The sequence below is a fragment of the Aptenodytes patagonicus genome, chromosome 25, assembly GCF_965638725.1.
Source record: "Aptenodytes patagonicus chromosome 25, bAptPat1.pri.cur, whole genome shotgun sequence".
NCBI classification, from domain to species: Eukaryota; Metazoa; Chordata; class Aves; order Sphenisciformes; family Spheniscidae; genus Aptenodytes; species Aptenodytes patagonicus.
Window position 1 is genome coordinate 427,239 of NC_134973.1, and position 14,796 is coordinate 442,034.

General features: G+C 38.4%; 1 protein-coding gene across 2 annotated transcripts in view; it reads left to right on the forward strand.

The window, feature by feature from the left end:
• The window catches only part of RANBP3 (RAN binding protein 3), a 53,538-nt gene that overhangs the window by 18,670 nt on the left and 20,072 nt on the right, over positions 1-14,796 (forward strand). The window contains exons 3-9 of one of the 2 annotated variants that reach the window (XM_076359077.1): positions 1,015-1,218; positions 6,894-6,930; positions 7,016-7,102; positions 9,736-9,807; positions 11,003-11,068; positions 12,612-12,704; positions 13,819-13,922. In XM_076359077.1, the coding sequence (XP_076215192.1) occupies positions 1,015-1,218; positions 6,894-6,930; positions 7,016-7,102; positions 9,736-9,807; positions 11,003-11,068; positions 12,612-12,704; positions 13,819-13,922 (663 nt within the window). The remainder of the gene's footprint in view (positions 1-1,014; positions 1,219-6,893; positions 6,931-7,015; positions 7,103-9,735; positions 9,808-11,002; positions 11,069-12,611; positions 12,705-13,818; positions 13,923-14,796) is intronic. The other variant, XM_076359078.1, reaches the window with a different exon arrangement.

Sequence of the window (14,796 nt, forward strand, 5' to 3'; positions counted from 1 at the left end):
TGCTGTTTACTCTGTTTCGCATGGACCTGGGCAATGATGAGCTTTAGTCTCTCTTCATTCTACCGAATACTTTCTGAGAGCAAGCCAAGGTTATGTGCTTCTTGGTGACATCTTTGCCTAACTGCTTGATTCTCCAAATACTTTACCATGAGACACCAGGAGGCTTGGCCCACAGATCACAGCTGGGAGAATGTCCTTGGCCTGCATATTGTCCATGGACTATAACGTAGTCCTTTATCACAATACAGTTGTTCAGGCTCAAAGCCTTTAACTTTTTCATTCTTCAGATGTGTGCAGAATATGGTAATACTTAATTTTTGTTCTACAAGTGGGGACCTGCAACATTAAATGATCTGAAGAAATGTAAAGAGTCTGTGGCAGAAGTTCAGCAAATATCAAATCCAATTAGTGTGCACTAGCTATCCTATCACCCCCCTCCTCAAAATAGATATGCAAACTTTTTAATTTACAAAAGAAAACATTGGTGTTGCTTTTCAGATAATTCACCATCACACGAATATGAAAGGATTGTGTCTTGTGTGAATGTTATAATGAATTTCTCTGGAGAATTTTATAATCGACCCTGCCTCCCTCAAACGTGGTCTGAAGAAGCAGTGAAGCACAGTTATTTACAATAATTGTCTATTTAATTCTTACGTCTGAATCTGGGGGGTAAAAGCAATTAGCTGTCCTTTAGGCCTTGAGAGAAGGAGTTGTTAAACCCCAACAACCCTGTGACTGGCAAAAAGGCTCTTTTGTTGGGGACACTGACATTTTTAGGTAACTCTCAAAGAGCATTTGCTCCAACTGATGTTTTTTGTGGGGAGGGGAGGCTAATTCAGTCAGCAGGTTCTGTTACCTGGTTTGTGCGTATTTTAATTGCAGCAAGCAATTCCTTCTGCCATACTGTGAAAACAGTGGAATTTATAAAGGAATTAGCAGATCCTCTCACTAGGACGACTGCTCTCATGTTGCAGCCTTGCATTGAAGGGACGTTGTCTTTTTTGCTCCCAGTCCCCTGCAGAGCAAAAAGGTTTGTCGGACTCAGGCGAGGACCCCCAGGGAGAGGTTGAGCCCCCCCACCATGGTCTGGGTCACAAAGAATCAGCTGGTGAGCGCGACTCTGAGCACCCTGCTCCCACTGTTGCCTCAGTCAGTGCTACCCTGAGTCCCGCTTCTGAAGCCCAGCTTGCTCCTATTCAACAAGAACTGGCAGGGGTAAGTGTGAACCTACCAAGTACTTCTGCTGCTGAGGGGATTAAAGAAAAAAGTCCCTTCTACTAGGAGGAATCTGTTACTGTTAACTTTAGGTAGTGCAGCTCACTATCTGTCTAGTGGTTTGATCTCAAGCGTTAGTCCCCTTCTAAGCTGTTGTTTCAATTAGTAGAAATGAAATTTGTTTGGGATTCCCTAGTGGGTGTAATTACAGAAGACACATCAAGTATTAATTTTAAAATTTAGGGTGTAAACTGTGTGTTTGCTAAGGATAAGAGCTCTTCTAAATGAGTGAGAAAGTGGGTATATATGAGGGATTTGCTTCAAGCAGTTAGAGGAGGTTTGTTTATTCCCTCTGAGCCATAATGCTGCAGCTTGACAAAGTGAGCAGCTAATGTTCTGTTTCCACTGGATATAAACAGGAGCTTGTCATGCCAACCTGTAATGCACTTAACAGATTAAAAGCAGCAAGAAAGATGCTAATGCAGAATTTTGAATTTGGGTACTTGGGGGGGGGAAAAAAAAATCAGTACCTTGAGGTAGGAAAAGCTGTCAGTGCTGTTAATTTAAGATTTTTCTACTGATGGTGAAGCAAAATTTTTTTTGAAAGATTAAATGACTCCTAGCATACAGTCTTTCAGAGCAATTTTAAATGTTTGTAGTAATCTTTCTGGTTGGTGACTGTGTTTTCTTGGTGCGGGTGAGTCACTGCTCATTGTGACCACACACACTAGCATGTACTCTTTGATAGATCTTTGCCTGTTAAGGCTGCTCCACACAGTACCTGTGCCCTTTTCTTGCACTAGGTTTTTTTTTTTTGAAGAATGGGCCATTTCAAGTAAACTCATGCCAAATGGATTGTCATGACAAGGTACAAACAGCTGTAGGTTAAGCACCTTTTGGTGTCCAGACTGTCAGGTGTTGCTTGATGAAATTTGCTGCAGAAATTTTTCTATTTCAATTCTTTTTTTTGAAAGTTAAAGTTTTCAAAGCTATATTTTAAAATATAGCTGGTAAATGTAGTCAGACTCCTATGTCAGTTTTCTATCATACGAAATTGCCAGTGTTACTAAAACTGGCCAAGAGAACTGTATTAACCAGACTTGCAGGAAAACTGCAGCAAGTGGTCATTATCTTAGACATGTTCTTAAAGAGCAGAATATCTTACCCCAGTTAATCCAGGTCTGAAAGAAATTTAAGAACCAAAAATACTGTTGGGGAATGTATGCAGGGATTCTTGGCTGTACACAACACATCTATGCATCATTGAACTTTACTCCATTCACTTAAATTTATGGAATAGTACAGTGCTCAGTGTAGACATGTAACTGGCCTTCATATGCATTGGCAAACATTCTTCAAATTATTCCAGTTTCTTAGTGTAAAATTGTCTCTTACCTTGAAATATACAGAAGGTCGATGCATCTTCAGAGTGCTCATACTGGTTTGCCGGAGCAGAAAGCTTCATGTAATCTTCCCAGGACGTTGGGAAGATGGATTAAGACTGAATTCTGAAGAAGAGACACTGCATATTGTTTACTCGGTATTGTTTGTACATGCACAGGCAGATATTTTTGCTAAGACATTAACATGGTGTGACCAGAGATATGGCCTCTTGCAGAGCTGATTATGATGTCTTGACTTTCAGCTGTCTAATCCAAGCCAGCCTACAGCAGCACGTAGCTGTGCCAGCAGGACTCCATTAGTTAAGAGGTTCTAGAATAGCTTTTAAGCAACAGCTATGGCAATTCAATAATGCTTATAAATGTGCAGAGTGTCTGGATTGCAGACTTGCTGTACCATGCTCTGAAGTCCTTTTATGTACGACTTTTTGCATCTTAAATGTATTTTTTCAAAGATAAACGCTCTAAGTGTACTCTTAGAGATTTCACCTAATTACGTTGTCCTTTTTTTGCTTTACCTGAATTCTCCCTTGCCTTCCCTGTTTCTGTTCATTATTGTGAATAAACAAAAACTGACAAATTTGAAGTTTGTGTAAGTTCTCTGTTAGTTTGTTGTAATAACTGTGTGAGGAAGTAATGGGTATAAAGAAGCAGTGTTTGTACTTCAGTACGGGATGGTTAATGACTTTCACTTGCACTTTTAAAAAGCAGTTGGTAGCCTTTAAAAAGGTAATTTGGTTAATTATAAATGAGTCAGAATTGTAGGAGCCTCTATTTAGAAATAATTGTAACTTTTCTGTAGCTGGATTTCTAAAAGTAGGGAGGAGGGAATAAGTGAAAGGTGGCTTCTGTTCTTAAATGAGGAGTAAATTGTAGGTTGGATTTTGATGTTACTGGTTTAAGTGTGTCTTCAGCTTCTAACTTCAAATAACTGAATGAGAGAAGTTGAGTCACCTTAATGGTTCCTTATAGGATGAGATAGTCCTGGCTTTCATTTCTGTTGTGTAGTATACTTGTGTAAAATGTCTATTGCTCTAAAGTACAGATTGAATAGCCTGGAAAGAGAGGCCTGATATGGAAAGGCTGGACTGCTGTTTATTGTCATGAATTGTAATCTGATGTTTTTTCCAGTCTGTCAAGTAAACTGTTTGTCACGCATATATTCCCCCTATTTTTGTCTATTCAGCTTTTCCTGAATAAGCAACACTGGTAAGCAACTTCTGGCTGTGGTGGTAACTTATTTTATAGTATGGCTTCATAAGAAAATGAAGCTTATGCTAATACAGTGTATTCAATATTGGTGTACCCCCACCCCCCCACACCATCTACCTTTAACCTTCTGTCAGGTTTGACCAAAGATGCTGAGAGTTATGGAGATCTTGGCTCTGGATTCCTCTGTGGTCTGTGGGTAGAGGCAGACTGGAGAGGAGAGAAACCATCTTGCTGCCTCAAGCATTTGGCTTCTCACTGCAGGTTATTCCATGTTTGTCATATAGGTATGCATACAGCTTTATTTCCTTGCAAGCCTTCTAATTATGAAGGATTTAGGAATATTTTTCAAGATCTGTAAGAGCAAATTGGTCATTGGTGAAAGCATTATTATAATGAGAAAACTTGAGATTTAACCAAGGTTGAGGAGACCTGATAGGTGAATGCCCAAGTAATGGGGAGTGAATATTGACAGCAAATGTTTTAATAAAAGCAAGGAAACAGTGGTGTGTGTCTCTTACTGGATGCTGAGTATAAAAAAAATTAAAAAACAGTTCCCAGTAGTGTTGGTAGCTCTGCAGTGGAGTAACTTGTGTATATTCTCATTCATTTGAAAACAGAAAATTGAACCTGAATATCTTAAATGCTCAGGCAGGAGTTTCAGTACTGAGGTGGACATAAATGAGGTTCTTTGGCCTGTCTGTGCTTGGGGATCAACCTAAGGGATTATGAATTTTTTCTCCCCTGGCCTTTAAATTCCTGAGTCTATGAAAGATTTAAATCTGTTGTTGCATTTTTCTGGTAGGATTTATTTGCAAGGTCTGTCCCAACTTCCCCAAGCAATAATTGACAGTGTGAGCAGTGAGTGAATGGATAAGGATGGGAGTAGCATACCAAATGATCTAGATATTTTTTGCTACATAGGCATCTAAATACATTTGAGAGAAAGGGAAGTCCTTTTTTACTTCTGTGCAGCATCTACTTTGACTAGGGTTGGCAATGTCAGTAACTGCTGTAACACTTGTCATGTGGGCTCTTGCATAGCTTTAATCTCCTAAAACTCTTGGACTAGGAAGCATGGAAATAATTCAGAGAGTAGATATTTAGCTCTGCTTTGCCCTCAGTAGGCTACACAGTTGGCTTTGGATATTGATGCTCCTTGCCCACTAAATGTAGTGATGGTATATTTAGTTGTGCTTGCATCAGTTAATGAAATTACAATGATGTGATAATTTGAAGCTTGTGCTATACAAGTTTGATTTCTTTTTTTTGTCTGTGTTACTTGAGCATTGAGAATACTGCACATATTAGAAACAGCTTAAGTTTTTGAAGTTCAGGGGGAAATCACTTGTTGACTTTTAAGGATTTTTTCACATAGAGATCTGCAGTTCCATTCATGCAAATTTTTTTACCAAATGGTTTCCTTTTGCTTTCAGGATTTTTGCTAAAAATTGAAACAAATTGCTGGTATGTGTGACAACACTTTCTGTGCAAAACATTTTTTTTTCCTGACTTCAGATGCTGGTTACTGAAATGGATGACATCATGGTTTTCCACTTTAGCCTTATCTTTTGGGAAACTAGTGTATGATGGCAAGGGAGATGCCTATTAAGATCATCTTCCAGTAGTGTGGAGTACTTGACCAATTGTGTAGGAAGAGCATGGCTCATCAAATACAGTATTAATGCGATTGGGCTGATAGATACGTGTGGATGTGGGGGGTTTGTGTTCCCAAACTGTCAATAGTTTTTCATTCCCTATGCTAAAGGTTTCAAAAGTACTTGACTAGCATGCTAGTGAAGTAGCTATACTCTTCTATTAATGTAAAACAAAACAGAAAAACCCTTAAACTTAATTGCACAGGCAAAATGCAGTGTAAATGGGTTTTTATTAGCATTGAGTGAAATACTGATAGTACAGTAGTATCTAGATTCTATTTAGCACTGCATATATTTAGAAAGTTTTGTACTTTCTGGTATTCTTAATCCAAGGTATGTCTTTCAGATGATAGTCCTGTGCAGCCTTAATCAGTCCTGTTGTGTGTTGCCTGATCCTTGTGTGTGTGCCTGTTCTCCATGCCAAAGCGTGACTAGTTGCAGTGGGGAAGGATGAGCTCTGGGGCTGCTGCGGGCTGTGTCTGTGAGCTGCCGTTCCTCCCCAGGTCAGCCAAGCTCTGAAGTGAGACTGTGAAGGCAAGGTGTCTGTGTGTGTATCCTGGGGCAGGAGTGGGATGAAAGGGTAGTGTTGGACTAGAGAGAAGGTCCAGTATGTCAAGAGGTTTTTTGTAATGAGATGGAGGTGCTAATGCTGCCCTGGTCACCTTGCATAGTGAAAGAAATCCATCATGGGATTATGTTTTGCAGGAACAAGGGAAATGATATTAGCTGAGGAACTGGCAGAGCAAGTAGGAGAAGAGACCTAGAAATCCTCAGAAAAGATGTGAAACGTTTGTTCAAAGACTTTTTGAATATTGTCATAGTTGGTAGCCTGTCGTGCTTCCTGTTTTGTTCCTGGTACTGTGGAAGATGCTAGGAGACTCTCTGTTGGTAATTCCTATCAAAATATCGCAGTACTGGTTTATAGACCGTGCTTTGAAAGACATTCCTCCAATGCTGTCCTTTTGTTGAAGGAACTGAGGTCAGTTACATGAATTAGGAAAAGTGATTTGGAATGAACTCCCAAATAATGGGTATGTTCATGATGAGCTTGGAACTTCTGATATCTTTAAAATCAAACCAAATTTGAAAATTGTCATTTTCAGATTTTCAATATATAGAAAATTGTAACTGTAACTGTTGCATAGTCTCTAAGGATGTTAGTGCTTGAATATGAATTTTCAGGTATCTTATTTGTAAATGAAATATTTTGAGTTAATCTTATCTGATAGTATCTGGGCGAAACTCAATATGCCTGCGTGTGAGTCATAAAAATAATGCTTTGCCTTGAGTGTATATCGACAGTAAAGAAAAAAATCTCCAAACTGATGATTAAAACACTGGGATGTATCTAAAGAGATTGAAATGTTCAGTATGTGATTTTTGTTTTATCACTGTCATCTGATTTCAGAGATCAGCAGATGGATCAAGTCCAGAAGATGGAGATGGTAAGAGATTTGATTGTAAGATTAAAAAACATGAGTTTATGTGTCTCCAGGATTTTGAGTTTTCTCTAATTGCTTTTTTCTACAGAATCAGATCGAGAGGATGGGAGCTACTGTCCACCTGTAAAGCGTGAGAGAACTTCATCCTTAACTCAGTTCCCTCCTTCTCAGTCAGGTAAATGTTGTTACAATATGTATGAGAGGTGGGTTTCCTTCTTATACTTTTTCTAGTCATTTCAGCAGTGTTATTACTGTCTGCTGTGCTTTGGTTTAAGACCGCAGCAACCATGTACTCTGACTTTTTCTATGGTCTGCGTTAGCAAATTCAGTGAAGCCCAAAGGAGTTGATAGATACGTTTTTTAAATATTTTCTAGCTGTAAGTTTATATATATTTAAAGTTTCAACTTTTAATCTTCTGCTGTTAAATTGAAGAATTTACCAGAAATCTCTTTGATTTGTTGTGATCACGTTGCTTCTTAACAAACTTATATAAATGCTACCTTTTTCTTAGTTACTCTGCTGCTAGGCAAATCTTCCAAGTCTTGGGTCGTGCTTAAGTTGTTTTAGTCCTTTTCTTTTAAAGTGGAGAGGATTCAGTGCACTTCAGCAACATTCTCACCTGGCAAATGCAAGAGAGAATGACCACTGCCTGTTTGTGTATACAGTCAAGGCTGCAAAATCACTGGGGAGGCTGGGGTAAATTCTTGCAATTCACATATGCGGGAATGGTCATGTTTGATATTTGTGTTCACCCACAGGATCGGTCTCTAAAATTTATGCCTTCTCTCTTCACAGACAATAAGTTTCTAGCTTTGGTCGAGAATTATTTTAGTTAAGATGTGTCGGTGCTTGGGGCAGGTTTGGAGACTTCACTACTTTGTTTACGTTGTCTTAGTTGAAATAAAGGAGATGAGGGAAAAACAGTAAAGGAGAGAACAGTAAAAAATACTCCTCTAACATACAGCATATTCGGGAAGTGTGACTAAAAGATGAAAACCTAGTTACTTTGATTTTAATTTTGAAGAAGTAAGTGACTATGGAATTTAACATGTAGTTGCTGATATTTTATGGGCTGCTTAAGATCTCCTTAAGATCTAGATTTTTCTGGCGTGCAATTTAGCAGGTTTCAAGGTGCAGTCCTGTTAATTGAGTATGGTTCAGGGGACCAATGTTGCTGCTATCTGCTTACTGATCACTCAGTAAAAGAATACACTCTGCACAAAAATAATGAATAGGGTTTTTTGCCTGTAGATTTTCTGTTAGGATAACAGAATGTGTATAGCCTGTTAGGAGCTTCCTTACTTATTGGACCTTATATTCCTAGGTTCCCTATAATCACTAACTCTTCTAGTCTGTAATGCCTTTATCTTTTGAGATTAGAATCTCTCAAATCTCAGATATCGGTTGATGCTAACATTTGTTAAGAAGTGGAGGAAAACAGTTTATTTGGCTCTTTTTATGGTTAAATACTAGATGTTTCAGGAGCCCAGTATACTTTCTCAGCACCTGCTTGGCTAATGCACTTTGACTGGATATGGTCATTTATTCCCTGTTTGACACTCTTGTTCTCTTCTGATGTGTGACAATGTCAAGTAGTGACAACTTTGATTGGAACTGCAACTTCCATAAAGGCTTCTTTGAATATTGATGACAGTATTTGATGGCCTTGGTTTTCAGAAAATCTTTCACTTTCCAAACCTCTTAAATTGTTTGTGGGGTTATGTTTCTTTCAAGGGTAGGGAAATTTTGCTTACATGAAACCTATGTCATGTTTAAGCTTAGGGCAGGCCATAATAAAAAGAGAAGATGGAATTAAAGTAAAGAAGCAAATATGAAAACAAATCTAAAACTTGAATACAAAAGGCAAGTGCTGCATCTTTTAGTATAATGGTGTTCAGAGATGAGTTTCCTTTCTCTTTTCAACATACTTATTCTTCCATAGCCTCATAAAAGCTAAAAGAGCTGATAAATAGCATACTTTACCTCATGCAAGATGATCTGTGGGAGACAAAAAACCCCAACCTACTATTGTTGCCTTGTGACTCTTGATGCTTCTACCTCCTGCTCTGATCATAGTATTTCATAAACTGCATTGTCTGTGATTCTTTGTACAACACCGAAAGTACTTCAGCTGCTGAACCAGGGCCTTGACCAAACTCCTCATTACTCGCTTCTCTATGTCCCAGCAAAGGGTCGAAAGGAAACACTGTCCTTTGCCTGTCCTTTCAAACATTTTTTTTGTTCTTTTGTTGACTGTTATGCTTCTTAAATGTGACATCTGCAAATACTCTGTACTCTCCTCTGTTTCTGTAGAATTTTTGTCTTTGCAGAACAGTTCAAACATAAGTTGCCTAGCTCTTAGTGCAAACTATGCTATCACTCTTAAGCCTTTTGAGGAGCCCAGGTGTTAGCTTCCACTATTTAGCAAGCATTACACTCCTTTCAGCCCTCTCTGCAGAGGCCTTTTGAAATGTTATACATATTTTATAATTATAAATTCTAATGTCACTTTTGATTCCTAGTTCAGATACAGTTCAGACTGGGAATCCTATGTTATCTTCCCTCCAGAATAAATGAAATTTGCTCTTTCTCTTTCAGGAGAAACTAAGGGGATTTTATGGACAATGACCTACTTACTTCTGTGGCTATAATACTGTTTTAGTTTAGAAAGAAAAACCTAAAATAAACAAGACAAATGACTAGAAAAATTGTTTTCAGTTTGCAGCCTTGATATGTCTGGGAATGGAGTTTATAATTAAGAACAACATACACAACTTCTCTTTATTTTTATTTTTCCTTGACTGCAGTAACAAAGAACAACGTCTTCATGCCATCAAGCTTCTGTGAACCCTCTACAGGCAATTCTGACTCAGAACCAGGTTAGCTTCCTCATTTTTCTGCTTTTTCTTGGCAAACTGCTGTCAGGCTGTCACGATCCAAAGTACTCTGACACTTCAGATGTAAGACCCTATCTGGGAGAATGGAAGTTGTGATGGTTCTGATCTTAACAGCTGTTCTCTTGCTCGCTTCATTGCTTGATTTTGTGCTTGCTGGAGGTAATTGAAATAGCAAATACCAAAATTCTTAAATGCTTTGGGAGTGGTGGTGGAAGACTGCAATATGACTCTATGCCCACCTGTTAACCTCAAGATAAAACTTAAGGGAAACTTTCATTTATCTACTTTGGATACTGGTGTTTTTTTGGTATTGAAAATCAAATGAACCATAATCTATGGTCATGATGATATTCAGCCATGACCTGTGAACCCTGTGTTGACAGTACCACTTATTTTGTTAATCACTGTTGTTCTGTGGTTTGGTTGTGTTAATATCGCTGTATAGCACATTGTTATCTTTTGCTTAAATGGCATGAGAATAATGAGGTACAGTAAGATGGTAAGGTGCTGAGTTGTCTTATTCTGAGCACAGCCATTATGCCCCTAAAATGAAACATTTTATAATTATACCTTTTAAGTTCTTAGGAACTCATTTTGTAATAGCTGTGGATTTATGAATATTTTGAGATTTTGGTATTTTATCTAAAAGCCTTAACTGTAGTGAGTACAAGCAAAGGAATTTCTTTTACCTTCATCATATAAAAGCATAAGGCAAAAGCTAATGGAATTACAAGATACTAATATTAAGCAATGAAGTTTAATTTGTGATAATTAGCAATTGGGTGCTTGTTAGCAGCTGTCATGTTGAGTCATACTTTTGATTGTCCTTTCTTTAGTTTGATTCTCACTATTAAGTACCTCTAAGTCCTTCACAGAAGGAACTCCATTTCTCCTGTGAAAATGGTCTGTTTCATGTTTCTCCGCAAAATGGTTTTGAATTTTTTTCTTGCAGCAACTTGTATTTCTGCCTTTGATGTATATTTGGTGTGATGATCACTGAAAATTCAGACTCCTTCTGGAAGAAGGGAATTTGTTCTTTGGGAATCTCCTTATGACTTTGGATATTTATAAAACTTTTGGGTTGTTACAATGGGGAAAGCATGATGAATTTTATGACTGAATGAATGTATGTAGTATGTTACCGCTATGTCCTTCTAATTTTGTATTTTGCTTCTAGAGGAAAAGAGCAGTGGATTCCGGCTGAAGCCACCAATACTTATTCATGGTCAGGCACCTAGTGCAGGTGAGTTCAATGTTTTCTGCAGCAGTACAAAGAAACCAGTGCAAGCATTTTATTTAGGAGTTTCCTCAGACTGCTATTGTAACTGGCAGGTGGCAATACCTGTGTTTATGCAGAAAAAAAATCTTGTATTCTCCAGAGCGATTATGCCCATATCCACTGTGTAATGTGTATACACACATCCAAATTTTGGCTTGGATCAGTCATGCATTTCTGAAACCGATCTCCCAGTTGTCTCTGCTTAGCATGCTTTGATTCAATTCTTAAGAGTAGTCCTGGGCTCTATGAACTCAATTCCTTTGGTAGCAAACTGGAATAAAAGGGGTGTTCCAGGAGTGCACTGAACAAGTTCCAGCCATTAATGGGCACTCAGTCTGGGACCAGGCTAGAACGGAGTCTGAAATGTTGTTTACTCCTCACTTCCTCTTCTCCCTGGCTTTTGACGATAGTGTGGATGTCAGGTCTTTGATCCTACCTGTTCTGCTGTACAGTTTGGCTATGTGGTTTGGCTCTTACTGAGTTACCTGTTCACTCATGTAGACCTAGCCAGTATAGGAAAGACATTAATATTACAGGTCCTTAGGAGTTTAAGAGAAAAAAAAAAAAAACCTATTTTGGTAATGAAGTTATTTGTTTTATATATGTATGTATGGAAACTGTTTATTTTGTTTGCAGGAAGAGTAGTAAGTTTAAAAAAAAAACAAGGTTTTTTGAGCTGACATATGAATGGTTGAACTGAGGATCATTATTATATTTCGGGTGTTGTCATGCCCTTTGAATATGGGTGGCCTGAAATGGAACTGCTTGCAGAATATTCAGCTGAGTTGCTACGAGTAACTTCTGTTGCAGTATTTTATTGGATCAAGAGTTCATCTTTGTTTTGTTCAATGAAGAAAACTGAACCTTCTGGGATTGCCATAACCTTCTAGAGTTGATGTACAGATTTTTTTATTAGGTTGTTTAAGGTCAGTTGGCTTTTTGAGTCAGAGAGGAATTAAAGAATTGTAGTGCTGTGTATCTTACTATAGCAAACCAGAGGCTAGGTTAATTCAAAAAGCCAAAAGGTTGTTAAATGAAACAACATGTAAGATTATTACACTACCAATACATTTGATTGTACGAAGAACAGAAAAAATACCGTTTACAGTATCTGGAAATGACTTCCTTGGAAGGAGAAAAGAAGACTTGGAATGTGTAGTTGAATAATATGTCAGTGAATAAGTAGGATTGCTTGTGTATTGTTCATTTCTCTTAAGTTTTGACTTTTATTTCTGAGTCATTGTCATAAACTCTCCTGTGCTTTCCTGGATAAGGTAGAGAATATATTTTAAAAGTGTCTTTTAATGCTAGGAAGTTGTCTTCTCTATTTGGGACTAATTCTATTTTGAGGCTGAGTGATGGATGGGAAAGAAGGGGGTGGAAGCTCTTTAAATGTCTGGTTTTCCATTGTATGTTCTGTTGAAAGCAGTTACAGAGAAGACTAGATGAAGTTGAATTTTTGCATCTTTAAAGCTTTATAGCTCTTGAAAAAACTTTGTACTTGCAGGTCTCCCTAGCCAGAAACCGAAGGAACAGCAGCGAAGTGTGCTACGTCCAGCAGTATTACAGGCACCACAGCCAAAAGCTTTCTCGCAGATGGGTAAATAACGCTTTTGCTTTCTAGAATACTGCAGAGGGAGAACAAAAACACAAAATCTGCTTAGTGTAGCGGGTTTTTTTTACTCAGCATCTGCCTTTGTTTTGTTATGTTTCTCCTTTCAGAAAAGAAACATCTTAAATGTTAATATCTGTGTTACATAAGGGATAACACAGTTGAACCTTCAGGTTTTTTATAGGATGACTGTTTGATGTTGCCAGGTCTCTAACTTGGGTGTAGTCCATGCTTGGTTTTTGGAATAAAAATACTTTTTAAGAGTGACAGCATTGACCCATGGTGTAATAAGCTACCGCTGATCAGTTGAACAGTAGTGCTAGACTTCAGCTAGCTACACAGTGATGTAAAATGCCTAAATCACTAGGAGGTACCTCTAGGCTTGGGGACCACTTTGGAGTTGGGACTTTGAGATACAATTCTTAGTTTGGTCATGTATATTATGCTTATTGTATTGTTATGGAATTTGATATAGCTAATAGAAATAGGCATCATTGAAAACTGGAAGTTAAAGTAAAAAAAAAAACCTGTTCAAGGTGTCTGTGTCTCCTAAACTCCTATGTTTCCCCAGCCCCCTGCCTTTTGTTATTTGGAAGTTCAGTTTAACTGAAACAGAAGTAACTTCAGTTAATACTGAATCTGGCATAGAACCAAACATTTCTAGCTTGATTTCTTAGCATGCCTGTTGGCACAGATTGGACTCTACAGAGGACTTAATATTGGGGAACAAATTTTCAGTGGGAGTTCAGTATGTAAGTAGCTAGATCAGTCCAAAGAGGAGCCCTGCTGGCTGTGAACAGTATTAGATTGGAGCAGGGTGGTTGCCTGAAGTTGTATGTGTTGAAGTCCCTGCAGCGTTTGTATAGATTAAGCGTCTCTTTGCTGACTTGGTTTTCTGCATTTGGAATTTTGATTCTGCTAAGAATTGCTGAATTGTGGTCCTCATGTCTCTTGCAACATACTATAGGAACTTGGAGTTTACATTGCAATGTTTCATGGACTTAAACAAGAAAACAGCATGCAATTTGCTATAGAAAACTTACTACTTTTAGGACAATCTAACTATCTAGAGAACTTATAATTTTCTCATTCCTTATTGCAGTTCTCAGCAGTGGCACCAATGGTGTAAATATCCTGCCAGATTCTGCAGCCACATCAGAATCACTAAGTAATGCAACACTGAAAAGTTCTGACTCTGAAGACAAGGTGAGTTGGAGAAGGATTGGAAGGACAATAAAGGTGACACACTTTAAAATAGTATTCTCTGTTCAGAGTCTGAATGTGAGTAATATGAGTGCAGTTTCATCAGTGATAGCCCCCTTATCTATCCATACTATGGTAGTACACTTTAGGTGTAGCAGTAGATTTTATACTGTCCTAATAGTATGTTATATTTATCTTTACTAACTCGAACTGTAACAAAGATTTACTGAATCCAAAGTTTACGATGGTTTTCATACCTGTTTTCCCTCACAAAATATAAAAAAAATTGCTCAGTTCTGCTTCTACTCTCATTGGTTCCTTTTAGTCCGTCTAGCCTTATTTCTAGTCTTGCTGTAAAATCTTACTGCTGCTTGAGTGATGCCATTCCTACCATAGACATTAGATTCCTGTAATTTGGGTGTCTTGGTTAGTGGACTGATAGTCAGAATACTGCTTTTTCATCTGATCAGATTGCATGAAGAAATAAATCTTCCTCCTGCAGGTTCATCTCTTACTCTGTGTGCAGGGAGTGGGTCAGGAGAGTAGGGAATCGTCTTCTAGGGGGCAGGGGGGTGAAGCTGTCTCCTCCAGTGGCTGTTGCCAGGTCTGCCTGGTGTTCCTGTCAGGCCAGAGACTAAGAAGCATTTACTGAATTCCTATTCCCGTCTGAAAAGGCTTTGGTTTTGAGCTGGGCGAACTGAGCAGTTTACGTTGCACGCGTTCAGTCTTCCTTCTCAGACTGCCTAGCAAAAAGTGGTCCCCTGCCCATGGATGATGGCTTTACTGGTGTTGTCTTGATTTCTGACAATTGAATGTGGAATGGTGCTGGGAAATGTGAGGATGGAAAGCATACAGGCAACTGAAGTGAATGAGTAAC